Source organism: Hypomesus nipponensis, chromosome 21, assembly GCF_054491055.1.
Source record: "Hypomesus nipponensis isolate SF chromosome 21, ASM5449105v1, whole genome shotgun sequence".
NCBI lineage: Eukaryota > Metazoa > Chordata > Actinopteri > Osmeriformes > Osmeridae > Hypomesus > Hypomesus nipponensis.
The window spans coordinates 5,261,082-5,282,886 of NC_140381.1; the positions used below are offsets into that span (position 1 = coordinate 5,261,082).

The 21,805-nt window shown below is 46.7% G+C and overlaps 2 protein-coding genes across 2 annotated transcripts; one reads left to right on the top strand and one right to left on the bottom strand.

Moving 5' to 3' along the window:
* Window positions 1–109: 109 nt before the first annotated feature.
* col17a1a (collagen, type XVII, alpha 1a) lies at window positions 110–15,303 on the bottom strand. The gene is made up of 53 exons (XM_084685957.1): window positions 15,234–15,303; window positions 14,379–14,516; window positions 13,118–13,669; window positions 12,959–13,009; window positions 12,828–12,881; window positions 12,674–12,721; window positions 12,372–12,506; window positions 12,021–12,125; window positions 11,678–11,740; window positions 11,323–11,397; window positions 11,145–11,199; window positions 10,629–10,774; window positions 10,349–10,426; window positions 10,219–10,263; window positions 9,920–10,048; window positions 9,467–9,766; window positions 9,239–9,280; window positions 9,103–9,129; window positions 8,932–8,958; window positions 8,648–8,710; window positions 8,450–8,554; window positions 8,246–8,308; window positions 8,104–8,139; window positions 7,879–7,932; window positions 7,568–7,639; window positions 7,195–7,257; window positions 7,071–7,106; window positions 6,813–6,884; window positions 6,669–6,695; window positions 6,550–6,585; window positions 6,414–6,461; window positions 6,069–6,185; window positions 5,708–5,809; window positions 5,412–5,492; window positions 5,167–5,226; window positions 5,008–5,070; window positions 4,803–4,862; window positions 4,678–4,704; window positions 4,496–4,546; window positions 4,207–4,323; window positions 4,027–4,074; window positions 3,701–3,823; window positions 3,471–3,584; window positions 3,249–3,338; window positions 2,856–2,990; window positions 2,536–2,628; window positions 2,215–2,361; window positions 1,895–2,023; window positions 1,416–1,610; window positions 1,156–1,332; window positions 885–956; window positions 648–728; window positions 110–540 (listed from the first exon to the last, which is right to left on the bottom strand). Exons 1-53 carry the CDS (start codon window positions 15,301–15,303, stop codon window positions 491–493), a joined length of 4,947 nt encoding a protein of 1,648 aa, XP_084542083.1. The 3' UTR covers window positions 110–490.
* Window positions 15,304–20,858: 5,555 nt separating this feature from the next.
* On the top strand, window positions 20,859–21,647 carry LOC146237576 (small integral membrane protein 26-like). Its single transcript, XM_084684889.1, has 2 exons — window positions 20,859–21,084; window positions 21,212–21,647. Exons 1-2 carry the CDS (start codon window positions 20,946–20,948, stop codon window positions 21,388–21,390), a joined length of 318 nt encoding a protein of 105 aa, XP_084541015.1. The 5' UTR covers window positions 20,859–20,945; the 3' UTR covers window positions 21,391–21,647.
* Window positions 21,648–21,805: the final 158 nt, after the last annotated feature.

Genomic DNA, 21,805 nt, shown 5'->3' on the forward strand with positions numbered 1-21,805 from the left:
CTGTTCTGATCCCAACATCAACAAACTAGAAAGAATATCACTTTATTTTACATAGTGGTACCACTAAAATACATTCAGACGACATCATCACCATGGCTTCTATTGTGTAAAAAAATAAAATAGTACAAAGCATAAGAAGAAAAGAAAAACTATCCCTTTCAAGTTGAACATTTTACCAATTCTGTTTCCCCATCAGCATGCATAGAGGGGAAGTTGAAACCCCCCACAACCTTAAACACAGTTTCACCCATAAAGAAAAACATTCACACTATACAAAATCCCTGACTTCATCAATACTGTATACGTTAGCTGAGGACAACCCCGTTCAACCGTCCAAAACATCGTTCACATCGGTCCTGCAGCCAGCATATTCACACGGACACACACGTACTGCATTCATAGGTTTGCGAATAATCTTTACATTTCTCAAAATGGCTTAGATCGATCAAAGGTCGCTTCCCAAGGTGTTTCCTGCCGATGATCCTCCTCTTCAGACACCTACGGTCCTGCGTCTTCTGTGGGTCACCGGTGTGTATTCACCTAGTGCAGGACAACGGAGAGAACTGACTTCAAGATGTTCATGACTTCTTCATACTAAAGGTTAAGTGTAGCCAGTGTGCACATCCGAAATGGATGTCTCTTCCTACCTCTCTCGCCCTTCTCCCCTCTCCGCCCCTCAGGCCCTGCGAGGCCAGACCTTCCCATGATGCCTTGCTGTCCTGGTTCACCTGTGTCCAGAGGGTGGAGTTAGAATCTCTATTGTTGCAGAACTAGGTGGAGTCTTATGATGCAGTATTTTGCACTGTAGAACCCTCCCTGCTTGGGGTTTTGCCTGCCCAGACATTGAGTTGTGATGATGGAGACAAGATATTGAATTAAATAACCTTTGTGTCCAGGAAGTCCAATCTCTCCCTTCTGGCCTGGTCTCCCAGGGGGTCCGATAATGGCTCCATTAGCTGGGAAGGATAAAGAAGAAAATACAGTTTGCCCCTTACACAATGCAGTGAGTGAAATCGTAGTGTTGTTGCCTGTCAGAAATCAAAGGTTTTTTTTTACCCCAAAAGTTATTGTACCATAACTAACCATAATAACCATGTTATTCTGAGACAATGAATTTGCTCCTGTATCAAAAGTGTCACCAGATTATGAACCAACCTTTGATGTATTCAACCAGTTCAGTGACATTTCCATGGGAACCGAGCCCATGGCTGAACCCTCGGGGTCCCGGTGGCCCAGGGGGGCCTGGGGGCCCAGGGGGCCCAGGGGGGCCTGGGGGCCCCTGGACAACATGCTCGGAACGTTCCGGCACTGTGTCTTTCAGCAAGTCATGGGCTGCAGGTAGGAAAAGGATGATGGGTATTTAAAATACAACCCTTGTGACATCCACATTGTCACTGTTTTGGGTGCGCACTCACTCTTGATGTAATCGGTCAGTTTGACCGCGATGTCGGAGAAGTCTTCCGCGTCTGCCAGCCTCCGTCCCTCGCCGGTCCTGTGGCCGAGGAGGTGCCTGTTGCCTGGGTCCCCCTGCTCACCTTTGTGCCCCGGAGGTCCAGGAGGACCTGGGGGGCCTGGGAGGCCAAACATCCCCCCCCTCAGACCACCATCGCCTGGAAACACACCAGGGAGACTAAACATCCAAGCGTGGGGCTGGAGACACTCTGATCTGGGCTGTCAGGCTCCATCAAGGTCCTCGTGCAGAGATGGATGGTATTTACAATATCAAAGATGGCATCAATATCAAAGCCATTGGCCACTACATCTTTATCATGTTTTTATAATGGCCACATTCTATCGATACCATTACATAATTAATAATAACACATTAGTCCATGTTTATCTTCTTTTGCATGTGCGACTGTCCGTCCACTAGGTGGTAGACTGATGAACTTACTCTTGACGTACTCCTGCGGCTGTGGGTGGAATGCGTCTCGATGTGTGTTCTCTGCGTACGACACCAAAGCTCTGGAGCCCTCTGGACCCGGGGGCCCCGGGGGGCCGGGGGGACCCTGGAAACCAACATCTGCAACGGGCAGGAAAATAGACTTGAGTTGATTTATCGCATTGTAAATCAACGCAACGTAGCTAACAGTATGGCATCTAGTTTTGTATTTAAACCGTGTCACATTTATACAGCTTGCATACACACTTACACACTTGAACAACACTGCAGTGCTGTACCTAAAAAAAAAACACATTTAAGCCTAAACTCACTTTGTAGGTAGTCTCGTATGTCTTCCAGCCTGTAGCCAAAGCCACTGGAGGGGCCTTGTCCAGGAGGCCCAGGTGGGCCTTGGGGGCCCGGGATCCCGGGGGCCCCCGGCTGCCCCTGAACACCGGCTAAACCTTGGTACTCAGAATCTACAGAAGACAAACACAGCACAGCAGTCGTGTCAACCTGTGTTTAGATGTTCGTCGTTTTATGGATGGATTAGTTGGATGGATGGATGGATGGATGGATGGACAGTTATTTTATGTGTCTGAATAACCCAGAGTAAACAGCTAAAGGAGATAAAAACATTGTGTCGTCCTCACTTTGCTGCAGAGCGGCCAGGTCGCCGTAGAAGGTTCCGGGCCGTCCTGGAGGGCCCGGGGGCCCCGGTGGTCCAGGCAGCCCCATCCCCTGTTCTGGTGACACACACGTGGAGTCCACCACCAATCACAATCCGCAATTTCCCCAAGGATCTATATGTCTATAGTTATCTAGCTACACATATACATGCTATATAGAATTTAATGTCTGATCACAAACCAATTGACAAATCACAAGACACTCCAACAATCCAAATGACGAACCACAAGGCACTTAATCAGACCAGGTGACAGGAAGTGGAAGGAGGTTGGTTGTTGCTCACCGTTCAGCAGAGTGAGCACTCTGCCGGCAACCTCCCGTGGGTTGTAGTTATGGTAGCCTGCGCTGGGGTTACCAGGGTGACCCGGGGCGCCAGGTGGGCCTGGAGGGCCAATGAGGAACCTCCGCACATCCTCTCCTACAGGAAGACAAGCACAGTTCCTGATCACATCTCATCCCATGTCTGTAGTCTTTCCAGTGAAGAAGTCTGTGGCAGTTAGCCTGTTTACCATATGCAATTTAACCCTAATCCTAATGACATCCGAATACGGACAGTGGGAAGAGTCTTGCGAGAACGGGGTTGCCAGGTTATGAGAAGGAAACCCACTTAGGTTTCAATGAACACTTCCCACTTCCCCCCGCGTTCCCACTACTTTGTGTCAAAGAGCTGACATACTCTGCATCAAGCTGATGATGTCGTTCACAGAGCTGGTTCCAGGGGCTCCGGGGGCCCCAGGGGGGCCAGGGGATCCAGGGGTGCCACTGCCTATTCCAGAACCTGGATAAGGAACAGGGTTGAGTGAAACAATTATTAGAAAGTATGTCTATAGATGGTCTTGAGATGCTCAAAATGCTGCCGAATTTTGGGGGTTTTGCTTCGACAGAAGAGGAGACGTACTCTGGATGTAGGAGATGACCCGGTTGGCCACATCATCTACTGACTGGTGACCCGGTGGCCCCGGAGGGCCAGGAGGACCTTGGGGGCCGCTCATGAACTGCCTGACATTGTCACCTGCAGCTCAGGAAAACACGACACAACGTTACACTTACTACGAAACAACACTCTTAACACACTACCACTGTCATTGTAGCATTGTGTTTCAGAGGTTAAAGTATTGCACTACTCACTCTGGAGGTAGTCTGCAATGTACTGGCCCATGTTAGGGGGTCCAGACCCGTCTCTGCCAGGGGTTCCGGGGGGGCCAGGGGGTCCAGGGAGACCTGGAGATCCGGGAACACTTCTGGAGGAACCTGGATGATGGAAAGTTATGAAAAGGTCAGGGTTGCGGAACTGCATGGATGGATGAGTGGATAATTGGAGAGATGGATAACTGTATAGATGGATAACTGTATAGATGGATAACTGTAAAGATGGATAACTGTATAGATGGATAACTGTAAAGATGGATAACTGTAGAGATGGATAACTGTAGAGATGGATGGATGGATCTTACCAACAGAGTACCCAGGGATTCCTGGTGCGCCTGGAACTCCTGCTTCACCTAAAACACACACACAATCAAAATCCCTACAACAGCACTCACTGAAATACCAAACATACAAAAGCGACATATGATTAGAAAAGAAAAGCTCTCTAATAACCCATCAGGTGTGTAGAAGAGAATGTTGTCTACCTCTAACACCCTGTGGCCCCTCCGACCCCACCTCCCCTGGGGGACCCTGGGGTCCACTTTCCCCCTCCGGGCCCTGAGCTCCAGGAGGTCCTTGGGGGCCAGGCTGGCCTGGATATCCTGAGGAGGAGGAGGAGGGAGGGCATTAACGACAACACTGATAGCACACTGGCATCACACTGGGGATAACACTCCGGAACCATCGACTTCCGGGTTCTGAAATCAAATTCCGTTTTCACATGCGGATGTTCTGCATCTGTGGGAGCTTTTATGTCAGAAGACACTGACTCACCGACGCCTGGATCACCGGGGGCTCCTGGAAGACCTGGCTGGCCTGGTTCACCTGAAACAGCCAGTCAAGATCCATGCTATCAATAAACACCACTTAATGAAAGATAGTTCTCAGTTTTGCTAGGTCTATACATCTTCGAACAGCACAGTAAAGATACGGGCTGTGTCACCCTTCCTGCTTACCTTGGTACCCTAGTGGTCCTGGTTCACCTAGAGACAAGTTCATGAGTTTAAGAGAGCTACTAGTGTTAAAAAAAGCATTGCTTTGCAAGCAGATCCAAGTGGTCCTGAATGTGCATCTGACCTACCAGGAGATCCTTGAGGACCAGGTTTACCAGCTGGTCCTGGTGGTCCGGAGAAGAAGGTTTCTGATGGAACACCCACAAAAGCATGACACAAACATGACACAATGGATCACAACCCAAATGACAAACAAGTTATTTTTTTCATATTAGTTCAACATCCGGGAGATCCTTGTTGTTGTGTGTGTGTGTGTGTGTGTGTGTCACCTACCTGAGGTAGGTACAAAGCTGCCTGGCTCTCCCTTCTCCCCAGGGGGTCCAGGTGTGCCGACACCTGATAGAAAAGAAGGCACGGGGGAGGGGCTTAGCTCCCACACTTCCTGCACACTCCAACAGGAAGTAACACTTCAAGTGGACACTTGTGGCTCACCTGGATCCCCGGCTGGACCCTTTGGTCCTGGGGGCCCTGGGGGTCCTTCTTTAGTACCACCTGGAGGGAAACAAGAACAACTGTCCATCAGGAAGAATAACAGTTGAGAACAGACGAGAGAGCATCTGCCTGAAAAAATCAGTCAGTATTCAGGCCCCTTAAATATGGATCTCTTTATCTCTTGGTGGTTTTGGTTGGGATGTGTGTGTGCGTGCGTGGACCATGGGTGTGCATTGATGTCTTACCTGACGGACCCTCAACACCTGGCTCTCCTGGGGGCCCAGGGGGACCTGGGGGACCTGGGGGCCCGGCCACAACTGGAACTTCTGTTTGGGCCATGAAAAACAAGCGACGATGAAGAGACAATGTACGGGAATGCCTAATGGCAAACTCGAAACTGCGAGTACAAATGCATGACGGAAAAAAACGGATTCAGAGGAGAGAATGTTGCTTGCGGATGTTAATGTAGGCAGAGATTGGAATGAAGGACTTGTATGAACCAGGGGGGCGTGTTCCCCCTCTGGCAGAGAGAGGAACTCACTCTCAGCTTGACTGACACTAACGGGCTCCACAGTCTTGACAGAGACACCAGGCTCGCCCTGTTTTCCTTCAGCTCCCTTCTCTCCCTTGTCACCCTTAGGACCTACGGTCCAATAACAAATATTTCATAAACAACATAAGCATCAAGTAATGAACTCCAGTATAGAAAAACAAAGTTATCCCAAATGTTACATTACAGGTCTATAAATCTATAACTACGTTACATTTACTGTCACGTGTTCCATGATTTAAGTCTATGTTGTTTTGGTCCATTTAAGTCTGTTTAAGTCCATGTTAAGTGTTAGTTGTTAAGTATGTTAACTGAGTGAATGTGACGGTGTGTGCAGAGTGAAGTCTCTGACCAGATTGACCAGGAAGCCCAGCTGGTCCTACTGGACCAGACAGTCCGGGGGGGCCAGCTTGGCCGGGGGGGCCAGGGCTACCAGGGGGACCAGGGATGCCAACCGAACTGGCACCATCTAAACACCACACCGGAGAACGTAGAGGGGTTAGCCAATCAAACCCCGATGAGGATATACTACTGTCCAATAGGGATATCCCTATGTTTATGTATAGGAATAGCTTAGCGGTGGAGTGGATTATAGATCAAAAGGTCACAAGTTCAAATCCTGTCCAATGATTATGGCAGCTGAGCATTTCGCTAAGCAAGCACGCTCACACGGTGTGGTTCGGCCATTTCTGTTGACTGTGTCTCTCACCTGCATTAATGACTCGACCAGGTTCACCGGCTTCACCTGAAACAGTTTCAGGAGGAATTCATAACATTACTCTCCATGCTGTCAAGGATATGAAATGAATATTGATGGACTGAATCTGTATTACCTTTAGCTCCAGATACACCCGGGTTCCCTGGTACACCTGAGACAGGGGTTACAAAACAGTAAAACAGTATGTGATATTGAAACAGTTCAATCATAATGTCTAATAAACGAAACTCATACCTGGTGGTCCTTGAAGACCAGGCACTCCTGGAATGAATGTAAACATAAGGTTACTGCAAGTAGTGTAGATGGGAATGCTATTGTAAATGACTCCAGTGTAACTTTATGAAGGTCATCTTTATGGTGAGAGGATGAGATGATTACCTGGGAGACCGGGATCTCCAGGGGGTCCCGCGGGGCCTCGGGCACCTGGCAACCCAATCAGACCATGCTCACCTGTAGGGGAGACAAATCAATCAATCAACTAGCCAATCAATCATCCTTGATCACTTTACTTTCTGTACTTTTGTACTTCATAATTTCTACCGTGCACATTTGTATGTTACACCGGATTAAACCATCTGCTAAATAAATCAACCATCTGTATTGATGACTCGTTCGAGTAGTTCTGGTTCTGTTTACCTCGAGAGCCCTTCTCCCCATCAGCACCTGGAGAACCTGTCCAACAAAGCCACAGGTGTCAGAACGTCACACTGAATGGGGTTCAGTTTACCTGGAGGCACTCAGCACAGATCTGCCTGCTCACCTGCCGACCCCTTGGGACCCTTCTCTCCAGCAGGCCCTGGGTTTCCTCTCTGGCCTGGGTCACCTAGGAGGGCACACACGTCAGAGACACACCCAGAAAAAGACACATGACATGCACCCCAGTCAGCCTGTTCACGGCCGGTGTGGGGAGAGAGAGAGAGGGAGAGGTAGGAAGGGAGGAAGAGGGAGAGTGGGGCGTAGGGTGAGAGGAAGAAAGAGAGAGACAAAAAGGGAGGGCGAGCGAGGAAGTTAGCGTCAGAAGGTGAGAGCGAGGAGAAAGAGAGAGAGAGAGACAAGGCAAGAGATGGAGCGAGGAAGGCGAGAGAGAGAGAGACAGAGCGACAGAGAGGGTCAGAGAGGGGAGGAGTCTTCACCTGCGGCTCCGCGCGGTCCCGTCTCTCCCTGTTCTCCTTTGTTCCCAGCGGGTCCAACTGGTCCTCTCTCACCTGGGGGAAGAACGGCAGGACAGACCAAAACGACAGATGAGAGAGAGAACAACCGCAAATGGCCGAGAACAGACCAAAACAACAGAACGTTCACTTCAAACCAAAAGTGTATCCTAAACTTGTGCGGCCTTGTATTCTAACTGTTCCTCTCAAGCCCATCGACTCAGTGGCGTCTGACGTCAAATATGATCTTCCCACACTCGGGACGATGATCTTATCTTGAGTTGATCTCACGGTACCTTTAGGTCCAGGAGCCCCCGTCTCTCCTCTGAAGCCCTGAGGACCGGGAGTGCCTGGGGAGACAAGGCAGAGGAGGACGCTCAGGTCTCGGTTCAGTCGAAACAAGCAACGTCGGGACGATGACGGGCCTTTCTTCGGGGCAGTATTATGGGATGTTTTTAAAGGGGCTACCACTATGAAGCCCGAAGGGTGAACGACAGAAGAAGAAGAACAGTGGGGTTTACCTGGTATTCCTGTGGCTCCCTGAGTCCCCATGGAACCTGAAACACATCGCAAAACATGACCAGGTGATCTGGGATCAATAGGTTTGTTCCTGGACTAAACACACTCATTTACAAAGAGGGATGAGTCATCACTTCAACTCACCTTTGGGTCCCACAGGTCCAGCGTTGCCAGAAGGTCCAGGACTTCCTGGTTCACCAGGGGAGCCTGGGGAAAATTCAGGCCAAAAAACAAAATAAACTGTCAGTTTGGAGCTCTAGAGCATCATGATAATCAGCCAATCCATGGCCCAGATCACATTAGGGTGGCTCATGAGAACCGTGCATGAAAGCTTCCACATCACCTCACCTTTGTCCCCCTTCTCTCCTAATCCTGAGGGTCCAGTCTCTCCACGGGGGCCCATGGGCCCCTCGCGGCCCCTCTGGCCGGCCGGGCCCTCCGCACCAGGCTCACCTGGGCACATCGAGAGGGGACTGGCATGTTTGGTCTGGACTAGATTAGTTGTATTGGCTAAAAAAAAATGGAGTCCATCTCTTTGATCCTCACCTGCACTTCCTTTCGGTCCTCGGGGCCCCTCCAATCCTGTGTGACCTATCTGACCTGGAGAGCCTAGGAGGAAGGAGCAGAGCCAATCAGAACAATGATAACATACTGACATGGATTCATGTGTTGTGTGGGACTGTGACATCACCTCACTACATTACTAGCTAACTAGCTAACTAGCTAACTAATTAGCTAACTACCTACCTACTTACCTAACTAATAAACTAACGTATCAGGTTGTTTCTACGGAATGGAAGTGTCCAGCAGAATTCACATTCAAATCTTACCTGGTAGGCCAGGGAAACCATTATCACCTGAGAAAGCACAAATGGTGTTTTATTTTAGCATGTGATTCTCTTACAGTGATTGTGCCTTCAGACTGAGAGTCTATCAATAAATAATTAATCTAAGAGAAACTATTCGATTGGCTAGGAAGCAGGAAACAGTGTATTACTGACCCTTGATCCCTGGAGGCCCTTGGTCGCCTGTAGTGATACAACAGTCATGTAAGTAAACATGAAATATAAAATAAGTCTCAGAGATGTGTAAGTGTGTCTGCTAATAATACTGGTGGATGTTGGATAGATTATGTACCTTTAGGTCCTGGCTCGCCCTGTATGGAGAATGCCAGTGTTTCTGTAACACAGACAAGAAAATGTATCTCAGACCACAGACGTAAACACAGAAAAAACTGTTTTACGTTCACAAAACAACCAATTTGGAGCACAGCTTTTAAAACCTCTACCCCCTTTCAAAACCCCTACACGAACATCTAACGTCTTCAAAACAAACAAAAGAACAAGTCAATTCTTCTTCTTTTACCTCGCACGCCGTCCGAGCGGAGCTCAGCCCTGACCATCTGTTGCACTGCCCTCTGCAGGTCAGCCCTGTCATAACCCTCCCCGGCTCCTGCAGCCCCAGCCCCTCCACGCGGTGCTGCCGCTCCCAGATTGATGCTGTTATCCGCCCGGGTCAGGGTGGACCCGGCCGAGGTCTTGTCCATGAAGGAGGACTCCAGCGGGTCGATGATGTTGACGGCAGAGGAGGAAGAGAGGCGGCTGGTACTGCCGGAGGAGCCCTCGAGGGCATCCACGCGAGCCTTGAGACGCTTGACCTCATCAGCTGGGAGGAGGAGAGGGGGGCGGTGGGTGAGAGGGGGCGAGAGATGGATAACGTGAGGGCGAGACGGAAAGGAGAGAGAGCGATGGAGGAGGGAAGTGCGAGACGAGTCGATGGGCCTCCGCCACTCCCAGGGGTGTTCTCGGGTGTCCTTACCCAGGGCGATGAGCCCGAACAGCAGCCCCAGGAGGAAAAGGAGGCCCAGGAGAAGACCCAACAGCCACTTCCACCAGCTGCAGCAGGAACAGAAACTTAGACCCATCCCGGACTCATCCTTACGGATCTCTGAGAGAGAGAGAGAGAGAGAGAGAGAGAGAGAGAGAGAGAGAGAGAGAGAGAGAGAGAGAGAGAGAGAGAGAGCACCAGCATCAGCACAACGACCACGGTCACAACAAGCACAACTACAAATACAGCTCAGTTGTTATGTCCATCGCCAAAGTAAAGTAAGAGGCCACCTGCGTAGGTAGCCTTGTCCTTGGTGGACGCCCTCAATGTCCCGGCTGTGGGAAACAGAAGACAGCGTCTTAACGGCACATTCACCATGGTGCGACACGACAAGTAAGATAGATCCGTTCCACGGCTCACCGCTGACATCCACGGTGGTGTCGACAGCGCTGGACACCTTCTTCTTCTCCTTCTTCAGAGAGTCCTCAGAGTAGAAGGCTGGGGGCCGAAAAATGGATCAGAAACGTTGGGAGTGCCGTTTGGATTGAACGGATTAAGAAAGCGTCTTCATCAAGACGAGAAACGTCTACTAACTATCCATGCCAAGCGCCCTTTAACGAAGGCACACACGTGGTGGTGACCCCTCAACACTTGTCTCTGCGGTGCCTGTTTGGAGCTTGCGTGCAGTGCCTAGTCTCACCAGTAGTGGGGGCTGTGCTGGAGAACTGCTTGCCCGTGTCTTTGCTCATGACCATCCTCTCCGTCTCCTTCTTGACCGGAGCGTTCTCCTTCTCCAGCAGCATGAACTTGAAGTCCTTGGCGAAGACGTCGTCACTTCCTGTCGGACTGCCGGGCACCACTGGAGGAACGGAACACACGTCGTCCAAACAAAATGTACTAGAGGAACGGAACACGTATCGTCCAATCAAAAATGTAATAAGCATATGCAAGGGGTGTTTCATGGTCCACACAGTACACAGAGATGGAGGACTGTTGCCTCAGAGACACTTCTAACCTAAACACCTGGCATTAGTACTGGCCTGAGTGTGGTCTGAGACTATATGGAGATCTTAAGATACGTATGGTTTTATGTAAAAATAAAAAACTCCTATTTGATGATCAATGATGACAGTCTTTTATGACTGACTGATTGATTGATAACTAGTATTATTTTTGTTAAACTCTACTCTGTCTGTTTGTTTGTTTTCCTTTAGACTTACCAGTAGTTGCAGACACTCCAGTACTGGTTACGTTCTTCTGCACCCCATAGACTAGTAAACACAGATACATAACTGTAAATATGTACAGTATATTTGCCCCTTGGTTTGCGTGGTTCTAACTCTGTGTGAACTCAACTTCATGACAGTTTGGGTGCCTGTTCCTACGTCCTGTACCTGTGTGTGCGCTGAGTCCGTTGGGCGCGAGGATACTGCTGTTAGTGGTGGCCAGGTTGTTTTGAAGGCCGTACACTACAGTAAGACACAAAGAAACACTCATATCTAACCTCTAGTCTGGAACTCTAGTCAGGCCTTATCGATAGAGAATCTGTGATTTAAAAAGGGAGGGAGGGAGGGAGGGAGAGAGAGAGAGGGAGGGAGGGAGGGAGGGAGGGAGGGAGGGAGGGAGGGAGGGAGGGAGGGAGGGAGGGAGGGAGGGAGGGAGGGAGGGAGGGAGGGAGGGAGGGAGGGAGGGAGGGAGGGAGGGAGGGAGGGAAGGAGGGAGGGAGGGAGGGAGGGAGGTTGAGCTCACCAGAGCTGGGGGATGAGAGGCCAGTGACGGAGGCAGGGCTGAAGGATAGGTTGTTTTGGAGTCCTGAAGGAAGAACAGGCCGTTCAATGTCTTCATCGTGAACATAGAACATGACACCTCAACCATCCATTGCCATGGAAGTTCTCCTGAATGGTTTTTAACTGTCTTGTTCAATGCAATTAGCTTTTTATATGACATGATGGTGTGTTGATTACGAAACTCCAATGATAACTTTAAAAAGTCAATGACAAAGACTAGTAAATCATTACGAGATGTTTGAGAGAGTAAGTTTGTTGTTAAACTCTGAACTCCATCAGTGTGTTGTGATGATGGTCTGTATTACCTAACAGGGCTGTAGGGGATGCAGGGAGCAGGTTGTTGGGGTTGGTATGGTAACCATAGCCACCGGCTGAGGAGCTGGACAACATCATGGAGGTTTCATACTGGCCTGAGGAAAACACGCCAGAGAGTGAGACTGGTGTGTGTGTGGTGTGTGTGAGAGAGAGAGACAGAGAGAGAGAGAGAGAGAGAGAGAGAGAGAGAGAGAGAGAGATGGGGGGAGATAGAGAGAGAGTGTGTGTGTGAGAGAGAGTGTAAGAGAGAGAAGCATCTCTCAACACTTGGAAAGACAGAGTTTCTGTGTGTTTGAGTGTGTGTGTTTGTGCTTGTGATGTGTGTGTGTTTGAGTGTGTACCAGACTCGGACAGGGTCCTTGTATCCACACTGGCCTTCTTGGGGATGGGGAGAGTGTTGGTGGGAGAGCGAGGGGGGCTAATGCTGCCTGACCGGCTGCCCTTCAACAGACGCTTCACATCATCCAGCTCTGTCCCTGAGAAACAGACAGCAAGCAGCCTGTCAACCTGCCTGTCAACCAGCCTGCGGCTTGCCCTCCCTGTTCTAGACTTCTATCAATGTTTAACAGTGACATCTACATGTGAACTCATCTAAACATGTGGGTGTGCTGACGGGCTAAATGAATGACGTGTAGCTGCTCACATCTTGATGAGGGAGAGGCACTCTGCAGTCTGGTTCGGATTTCACTCTCTAGAGAACGAGAAAATATGTGATGTTTTCTTCTTTGCACATTTTATAACATATTCAAATAAAAAAAAGATTATTTCAGAAACTGCCTCGTGGGATGAGAACACACCTCTGCTGTGAGCGCGTCCTCTGGTGGTGGCACTTGTCACTGCACTGGTAGTTGCTAAAATAAAACAATTTGTGTAATTTATGGGACTATAGGTCCGAATAATAAAAGTTACATTTAAAAAAGCTTGTTACCATATTCTTTCCTCAAGGAAAAATCTGGTGAAGAATTATTACTGGAGCTCCCTAAAAAAAAGACACAACAGAAGCATTAATATAACCTATTTCAAGTTGCTAAAACACATTTTAGTGTTTGATTATGTATCTGAATGACCTTCATTTGCTCCGACTGACCTTGGTAGGTCCCTGAGCGGGTGGAGGACAAGGTTGTCATGGTTTTCCTCTCCAAGGGAACCGAGGAGTAGCTTGATGTCAAGGACGACTTCCTTGAGCCTCCTGACCCCGCCCCCGAGCTATAGTTGGTCTTAGTCACCGTGGAAACAGTCACCGCGCCCAATCCGCCCCCTCCTCCCCCTCCACCACTAGACAACATGGCCGAACCACTGGAACCACTTCCGCCGCTCACGGTGAACCCAGAACTGGATCCCCGTCCGCTGTAGCTGGAGCCGGACTTGAGGGAACTTCCAGATATCATAGCAGAGCCGGTGGTGAGGCCGGTGGTGAGGCCGGTGGTGAGGCCGGTGGTGAGGCCGGTGGTGAGGCCGGTGGTGAGGCCGGCTCCTAACCCTTCACCCGAGGATGAGGCTTCTAAGAATGAGGCCCCTGAGGATGAGGCTCCTACCGTGGTGACGGTGATGCTTCCAGACCCTGACCCAGACCCTGACCCAGACCCAGACCCTGACCCTGCTCCAGACCCTGACCCAGACCCTGACCCTGACCCTGACCCTGACCCAGACCCAGACCCAGACCCTGACCCAGACCCAGACCCTGACCCTGCTCCAGACCCTGACCCAGACCCTGACCCTGACCCAGACCCAGACCCAGACCCTGACCCAGACCCTGACCCAGCTCCAGACCCTGACCCCGACCCTGACCCTGACCCTGCTCCAGACCTTGACCCTGCTCCAGACCCTGACCCAGACCCTGACCCTGCTCCAGACCCTGATCCAGAATAGGAGGTACTGCTGGAGGTGACTAGCACTGAACTAGAACCACTTCCTCCTCCTCCTCCTCCTCCTCCTCTTCCTCCAATAGGTTCTTCTTCTGAAGAACCACCACTTATGTAGACACCACTTGAGGCTGTGGAAAGAGAAAGAGAGAGAGAGAGACAGAGAGACAGAGAGAGAGAGAGAGAGAGAGACAGAGAGAGAGGGGGGGGGAGAGAGAGAGAGAGAGAGAGAGCAGCAGAGCATGTTGTTTCCGAAAGCTCTGTCCTTCAGTTGAAAGCGTATGCATCCCAAATCCCTATGAATGTCATTGGCAAGATAGAACAGGCAAAATCTATGACAGATTCAAGGTGAAAAGTACACTTTTACAACAACTTCTGAAATTTCACTTAACCATTTCAGATCAAATAGCATTCCAATTTTGGCATATTTGTGATGGTGTCTTTGCCCAGGCAAGATTCTGAGGGTGACTGATTTATGACACTTACATGTAATGGCATAGCTGCCGCCGCTGCTGCTGCTGCTGCCGCTGCCGCTCTGCGTTGTAACTTTCCTCTCCACAGCGTCACCTGCCGAGCCGCTGGAGGAGTACACAGTCTTGCTGATCATAGAACTACTGGCGCCCTCTGGTGGACAGACAGATAAACTGCGTGAGCTTTGCTTTTCACAACGGTGGGCGCTTTGATGGGGACATAGAGGTATGATGTACAACACCCTCGCTTGTTATTAACGTCCTCATATTTGCTAGAACAAAGATCATTTGTTTTGAAGATCTGTAATGGTGTTCAGCTCACTTGGTGGCAGTGAGGTCAGTCTGGTTGTCGAGGTGACGGTTTCTGTCACAACTGCAAAAAGAGCACACATTGTAGCATTAGTTTGTAAGACCAGGTTCGGGTAACCAAAATGGGAAAAGTAGAAAATAACTGGACACATGGTTCAATTGATCTCCTGCCTTAATGTCTGAACAGTGTATAGCCTACCTTACCACACAACATGCAGCAGCAGTCCATATGATAATAATGATAATAATAATAAATGTATTTAGCACTTTCATCCAAAGTGACATGCAGCACACAGGGAAATGGAAACAGGAACCTTTTAATCAGCAGATCAGCTCTAAGATCAGCTCTCAGATCAGCTCTAAGATCAGCTCTAAGATCAGCTCTAAGATCAGCTCTAAGATCAGCTCTAAGATCAGCTCTAAGATCAGCTCTAAGATCAGCTCTAACCACCGAGCTACACCCTCCCTCCTTCCATTGATCCACAGTGTGCATTCATGTTCATGCTTTTTATAACAACCGCAAAACAGGTGGCCAAGAGGAAGATCCTAGATCAGATCTTACCTTTGCCAGTCCCTTCTGCCCCTCCACCTGCCCCCGTTCTGACAATCTTGGTGCCGGTTAGATTGTCCATCCCATGTTAGCTGTTGTGAAACAGAACATGCTATGGTTGCCGACCTTCACACAACAGCATGGTCTTGAGCAATGCTCAGCCGATGAGAATCCAATGAAAAGAGATATGCAAGCCATGACTTTAAATTCATGCTAAATCGGCTGATGTTCATATGATAGTTATATGAAAGTGTGCATGTGGCAGACCCTTTTAACCAAGCTGACATACAGGGGGGATTCAAGCTTTCACCCTCTTGATCTGCAGTCAGATACCCTGTCACTGAGATGTACATATTATGTTCCCCCAGTAGGGGTTAGGCCGTAAGGTGTTCGAAACTGTTTGTGGATGCATCCCTTTATCTTTATACTTAAAGGAATCTCTGGGAGAAAAAAAAAACGTATAAAACTCTAAACTGAATTACAGAAATTCAACACATCACCAGCTCTGGAATCCAATTTACAGTAACTAAGAGATGGTCCGTTTGAAATTGGATATACTGTAGGTGCTGAAATGATTTACAAGTATGACTTGGCTCGGGGCTTTCAGATCTACTTCTGTTCACCTGGCGTCTTAGTTTGAACACCTGACACCTTTTTGCAGTCATGAAAGGTGCAATGTGGGTGAGCTTCTTTGATAGATATGTCAAGAGAGAGGGTGAGGACCAAAAGTTCATGGTGTTGATACCTTTGAAGAAGAAAAGTATAGACACATATATATATCCAGCATCTGAGGTATCTGAAGATAATTTCTTAATGGTATAATGTGTTGCAAACTGACATTCACGTAAGCATCATCTTCCATGCTGTTTTTTAGTTTTTACCATCTCTGTGTGTTGAATATCCTGGTTTCCTGGTTGATTTACTATTTGAAAATATTGCCAAATCCTTGAGGGCACTTGAGTTATCTCACCAATGGTTTAATTAGTGTTAGAGCCAACTGCGTCAAATTGGTTAATAACTCAATGTAACTGATTAAGTAACATTATTAAATGCACACATAAACACACATGTAGTGTACAATCAGTCCTTAAACAGGTGATGTCAGGTGTCATGTATGGGCTATAATTCAAACAACAAACACCGCACACACACACACACACACACAGGTTTCTCTAAAGCTTTGAGTGCAGTAGCAGACAGCGAAAGAGCAGCATTTGAGCGAGGAGGAGTGTGCAGAATTACACAGATATTTTTCTCAATGGAGATACATGCACATAGCATCAACACATTCAATTACTGGGTAAGGATTTCCAAAACATAATACCAAATATTATGATTTGAAGTACAGAACAATTAGGATGTACTAATATCACCTACCTTTCTGACACTAATTTAGCAAAAACAGGCCACCGGAGGCTTCTCCAGACCTCCAGGTTTAATCTCAACACCAGAATATCTCCTCTGAGTATCTTCAGCTGCTGTGTGGATCGCTTGCTCGGTGCCAATGCCTTGTATGTGCCTGGACCGTTTATGTATTAACTTTTCTGACTCATGGCTTCTCGACAAGCCCCGACAAGGTGGAGGGGGGGCTGCAGCTTTGGTGCTTGACAGGCCAGGCCCACCGTTTGGATGGTGGGGGAAAAATAGCCCTCAGGGATATCATGAAAAAGTACATTCGAGGGTTGAAAGAAAACGTAGGTCTGAAAACCCTGTAAGGTATTCGTTTTTTGTTTGTTTTGAGAACCCCTCTCGATGCATATCAATGTGAAAATGAGGTGCTCTAAAATAGCCTTTCCTTTTGGTGTGAGTCATGTTTGTACTATGAACTAACAGGCATCACACTGTCCGAAAAATAAAATGTGAAGTTTGAGGTTTCAAGCTTAGGTAAAAAGATTTCATATTAGTCAGGCCTGACATTCCACAGTGTGTATCCAAATGGCCATTTGGTTCATATTTTGAAATGTGTTTGAGCTGATCAGTGTGAGTTGGGAAGTTCCAAAACATCCAGGTCCATCTATTCTTTTAAGTTGGCAAGTACTTAAGCAAAGGCATTCTGTGGGTATGCTGTGAACATGCTTTCTGTAGGTACGGTTTGTTTGCATGCCACAGCTATGGAGAAGCATTGATGCCTGACCTTCCAGGCACAATAACTTCACCCATCGCCTCACTCTCACGTCAACTGTCATCTGCCTATCCATTTAACGGAAAAGACAGCGCAACTTTAGATTTAACTGTTTTATCTCTTAAATGAATCATCTGATTTGTCTGGTGCCTGGAAAAAAACGTTTTCAGGTGTTATTTTAGCATAAATTACCATTCAAGCTGACTTAGAGCAAAAAGCAAGCCATACTTGGCAGACTTATTTTCTTGAAGAATTATTAATTTGCCTAGAATGCACTAAGTCAACTTTTTTTCCCAATGCTTTCTTGCAACAGACCAGCACTTGTTCCTCAAACAAGTCAATATGATGCCTAAAAAATAACTAGAAACCTTTAAAATAAAACCAAAATCATGTGGTGACGTGACATTGGAAAATACCTATTTTTGACATCTACACAACCCGTGTCAGCACACTGGTTTGAACTGTTGGAAATGTGTATAATGGAATATGGTTGAGCCCCATGTTGTTAATATCCTGCCGCGGAAATAGCTTAAGTATTTTTTACGAGTAAGTACAGTTTGTCTGAACTGGCCTGGAAACATCTGATGGCATGGTATTTTAAATTCTTCAGTGACATGCCTGCTGCAAATCTATGTTTTTTATGAACTATTAAGCTTAAAAGTCCTTTTTCTTCTTTCTTTCTTTCTTTTTTTCATTCAGTCTATCTTTCTTCCGTACCCCTCCCTCTAATGGGCCTGACACATTTCCAGTTACATTCTATTCATTAGTTTCAGTTTCAAGTTTCAAGTCTTTTATTGTCAGATGCACAGAATAACACAAGGTCAGACTGGGCTCTGAAATTCTTGGGACAAGTCAACACAAACAACCTGGCATAACATAACATACAAGTTCAAAGAAAAGCGATTACATCCATGATAAGCTAAAATAGAATATAAATACAATAATAATAAATCTCCTAAACATACATTAAGACACCTTTGTCCAAAGCGACATACACGAGTCAAAGACCAGACTGTCTTCCCACAGTGTAATGTCACCACATCTTAGTTATGAGGACCAGTAATAAGAACTCTAACACAAACAATAACTACCAAGCAACAAGACCATCTCAGCTACACATCAAATAGTACAGTGCAGCAAAAAAACTCAGTATCGCACGTCTTTTTTTGTTGCTGTCAAGTCAGCACCAATATGATGATTGACTACTCACAGCCTAGGGTTGAATGATGAGTGGTATTAAAATCTATGTACCCATGGGCAAAGATCCATCAAACCGGTATTTACCAGTCCAGACAAGTGTTGATGGTGACCCCTCTCCTCAACGTCACAGTGTAAAGTTTAAATATTCTGCAGATCTGTTATGAATATTGAACCTGAAACAAAGTTATCAGTTGTTTGTTTTACTTGCGTTGTAGACTGAACCATTTTGGCATTTAATGTTGGAAAACATTTGTTATGGTTGGTAGGTAAAAGATAAGTGGTAGAGCATGAAAGTAAAATATTTTCTTATTGGACTGCAGGTGGCTGAGCGGTGAGGGAGTCGGGCTAGTTATCAGAAGGTTGCTGGATTGATTCCCTGCTGTGCCCAATGACGTTGTGTCGTTGGGCAAAGCTCTTCGCCCTACTTGCCTCGGGGTGAATGTCCCTGTACTTACTGTAAGTTACTCTGGATAAGAGCGTCTGCTAACTGTAAATGTGATAAGGTTCAAACCTCACTGTGTGTCCCCATGGATTGAAGCATCTGCAGAACATACGTTATTAACATTCTTTTTTTGGTGTATGTGTTAGTTTTAGGTGATGTTGACAGATGTTAACAGGTTCAGAGAGCCAGAGAGGCGGAGCGAGGAGAGCGATGGGGAAAAAGGAGAGAGACGCGATCAAACGTGATCAAGATCAAAACATGCCATGATCCCAGTCTATCATTCAACGGCCAAACTGATCCGGTCGGAAAGAGAATTGCAATGAACACGTAAATGGACGTGCTTGCAGTCATGACAGAGAGAGAGGAGAGAGGAAGTCAAGCATAGTGCCAAGAACTTCACTTGGCAGCATCGCCTACTACCTCAGCACTTGGCTCAAACCTCGACTCACCAGCAAGAAAAATGGACTGAATAGTCCCGCTGAAAACATTCCAGTTGTACTAAATACACAAACAAGCACGTTCCGCAGGTGTTACTGTGTTGTTTCAGTGTTTATGAGGATATAGATATTTTTGTTTCTTTTAGTAGTCACAATTAGGGTATGTGTTCCCATCAAACCAAACAAATCCCCTACAGGATTTTGCGGTAACACGGACCACCTTGTGAAATGTTATCAACAACAACATAAGTCAACAGGTGTTGTACCTGTGACACGAAATCCAATCATTCACCAACAGATTGCAGTGGATTATATTACTCATATTCAGCTCAGTTTCCCTTGGCACAAATAACACCTGAATGTTTCCAGCTTTTGCATAAGCTTGTGGTTGTAAAGTGGGGAACAAACTGTGAGACAGAAGATTCGTAATGGGACGTTTTGGCAGTGGATTATCTCAAAGAATGACGGGAGTCTAAGTACAGGGTAAGATGTATCTGTGCACCTCTGTTATAAGTGCCAGTAATGTCAACAAACTCACTTCACCTTTCAAATAGTTCTGACAGACCATCGACCCAGGTCAGTACCATGGAGTCTGGATGCTTGGTGACCCATCGTTACCAGTTGGTGTGTCTAACTGGAAAAAAGGAATTTGCTATCAATTAAGGGCCTGGGGTATCCAACTTTCCTATGACCGTTCAGTGTTTCTCTTTCATGAATCATCTTTTTTGATAACATCTGAAATGATGCTATGCATCTACTGACAGGCAGGGTACAGAAGACATGTTAGTTGTGCCATACCATGAAATGCATCCTGGTTAGTCATCTCCTCCCAGGTGCATTCAGCTAGGAGGTGTATTGGCCCCTGGTTCTTCACAATTTTCCTTATCTGATTCTGTGAGTCATAGCATTTTATGACACAAACACCACCTGTCATACGCGCTCATATCTCACGAGAAGAGGCTGCTTTGATAATAAATTCTGATTATTTTAATGCTGATTTGTAAGACTGTCTCAATCGAGAGGAGATTGTCATGGAAGACCAATGTGAATATTGTCATGCGATGATGTTCTAAATAGATGTTCTCAACGTTCTGTGGTGGTGGTTTGGCTTAATTTCTAAATGCCTTCACAAGATAGGGATAAGATTCTCTGAAAGAACGTCACCACGAGAGAATAGTTTGGAGCACAGGTGGCAAGTTTGAATAGAAGTACTTGATGATCATATGCATAAAAAGCGCTGATTGCAAGTTTGAGTTTAAATTTGTGTTAGTTTCTTAAAAGAGACAAATACAATTTAAAGAATACAATTTTTAAAAGAAAATACTCTGAGTCTTTGAAAGAAATCTCCTAATAATTGAAATATCTTTTGTTATTTACAATATTTTAGGAAACATTTAACCTTGAAGTGATCAACGCTTTTCACTTCCGGGAGCGAATATTCAACATGGCCGCGTCCTTGTGAATCACGAATCCTTTCTTGGCTGCAGTTTCTATACTAAATGAAGACTAAATAAGTTGTCAAAATGCAAATTACAGATATAGTGAAGTGGAACAAACGGGTGTCACTAATATATGCCGTCGGTGTGTGGACATTGATGGGCACCTACGGATATTACACATACACGGGTCACTATGATATAAAGCCAGCTGAGATATTGACAGGTAGGCTTGCTTAAGTATCAATACAGGCTTTGGAAGTGGAGTTTCCAGCCCAATCTTGCTAAAGAATGTTTTTTTTTAAAGTTGATTAGTTATTTTAATGGTTTGTCCGCTTCTCTTAATTTTTCAGAAACTAAAAAGGACGAGGAAGAACTTCCGAATCCCAACCAGGAGGTGTATTCTACTGCACACTCAACAACCACAATAGTCTACAGGGAAGACTTTGTCCCATACACAACCAGAATAAGGAATTTGATCAAATACGTCAGTGGGGACTCAACATCAGAAAGCCCAGACTCGAAGAAATGATTGCATTTTGGAAAGTAAATCTGAAATGGACTGCTTCTGCCTCTTCGAAATAGCCTACAGTTTCTTCTGTTGTGGAAGTAATGTGTTATATATGTGGTGCGATCCCCAAATGAAAATGAAACATCCCCAAAGACCGTAATCTGAGAACGTTTGTTTTGTTGAGGGATGTGTCCAGTCCAAGGACAGTGAATGAAACGACTGCATACATGAGTGTACAGTATTGGAGAGCGACACTTATGAATCAAATGGCAAGCGTCCTGTGTTGTCTTTTGCATTTTTGAATAGGCCTACTTAAATCGGTTTTCTGCAAGTCTGACTATATGGCAATATCGAGATATTGAAAAACAATACAATCTTTCCACTGCTGAAAAATCTACACCAATTAAACGTTTGACAAAAACTTATCAAAATCAAA

Excerpts from the sequence above, each read along its gene's own strand:
- col17a1a (XM_084685957.1), bottom strand. The coding sequence starts at position 15,303 with ATGGACAATCTAACCGGCACCAAGATTGTCAGAACGGGGGCAGGTGGA. Across the intron at positions 8,140-8,245 it reads TGGACCTGTGGGACCCAAAG|GTTCCATGGGGACTCAGGGA; the intron begins GTGAGTTGAAGT and ends GATGTGTTTCAG. Across the intron at positions 3,585-3,700 it reads CATTGCAGACTACCTCCAGA|GTGACAATGTCAGGCAGTTC; the intron begins GTGAGTAGTGCA and ends CCTGAGCTGCAG.
- LOC146237576 (XM_084684889.1), top strand. The coding sequence starts at position 20,946 with ATGCAAATTACAGATATAGTGAAGTGGAACAAACGGGTGTCACTAATA. Across the intron at positions 21,085-21,211 it reads GCCAGCTGAGATATTGACAG|AAACTAAAAAGGACGAGGAA; the intron begins GTAGGCTTGCTT and ends TTAATTTTTCAG.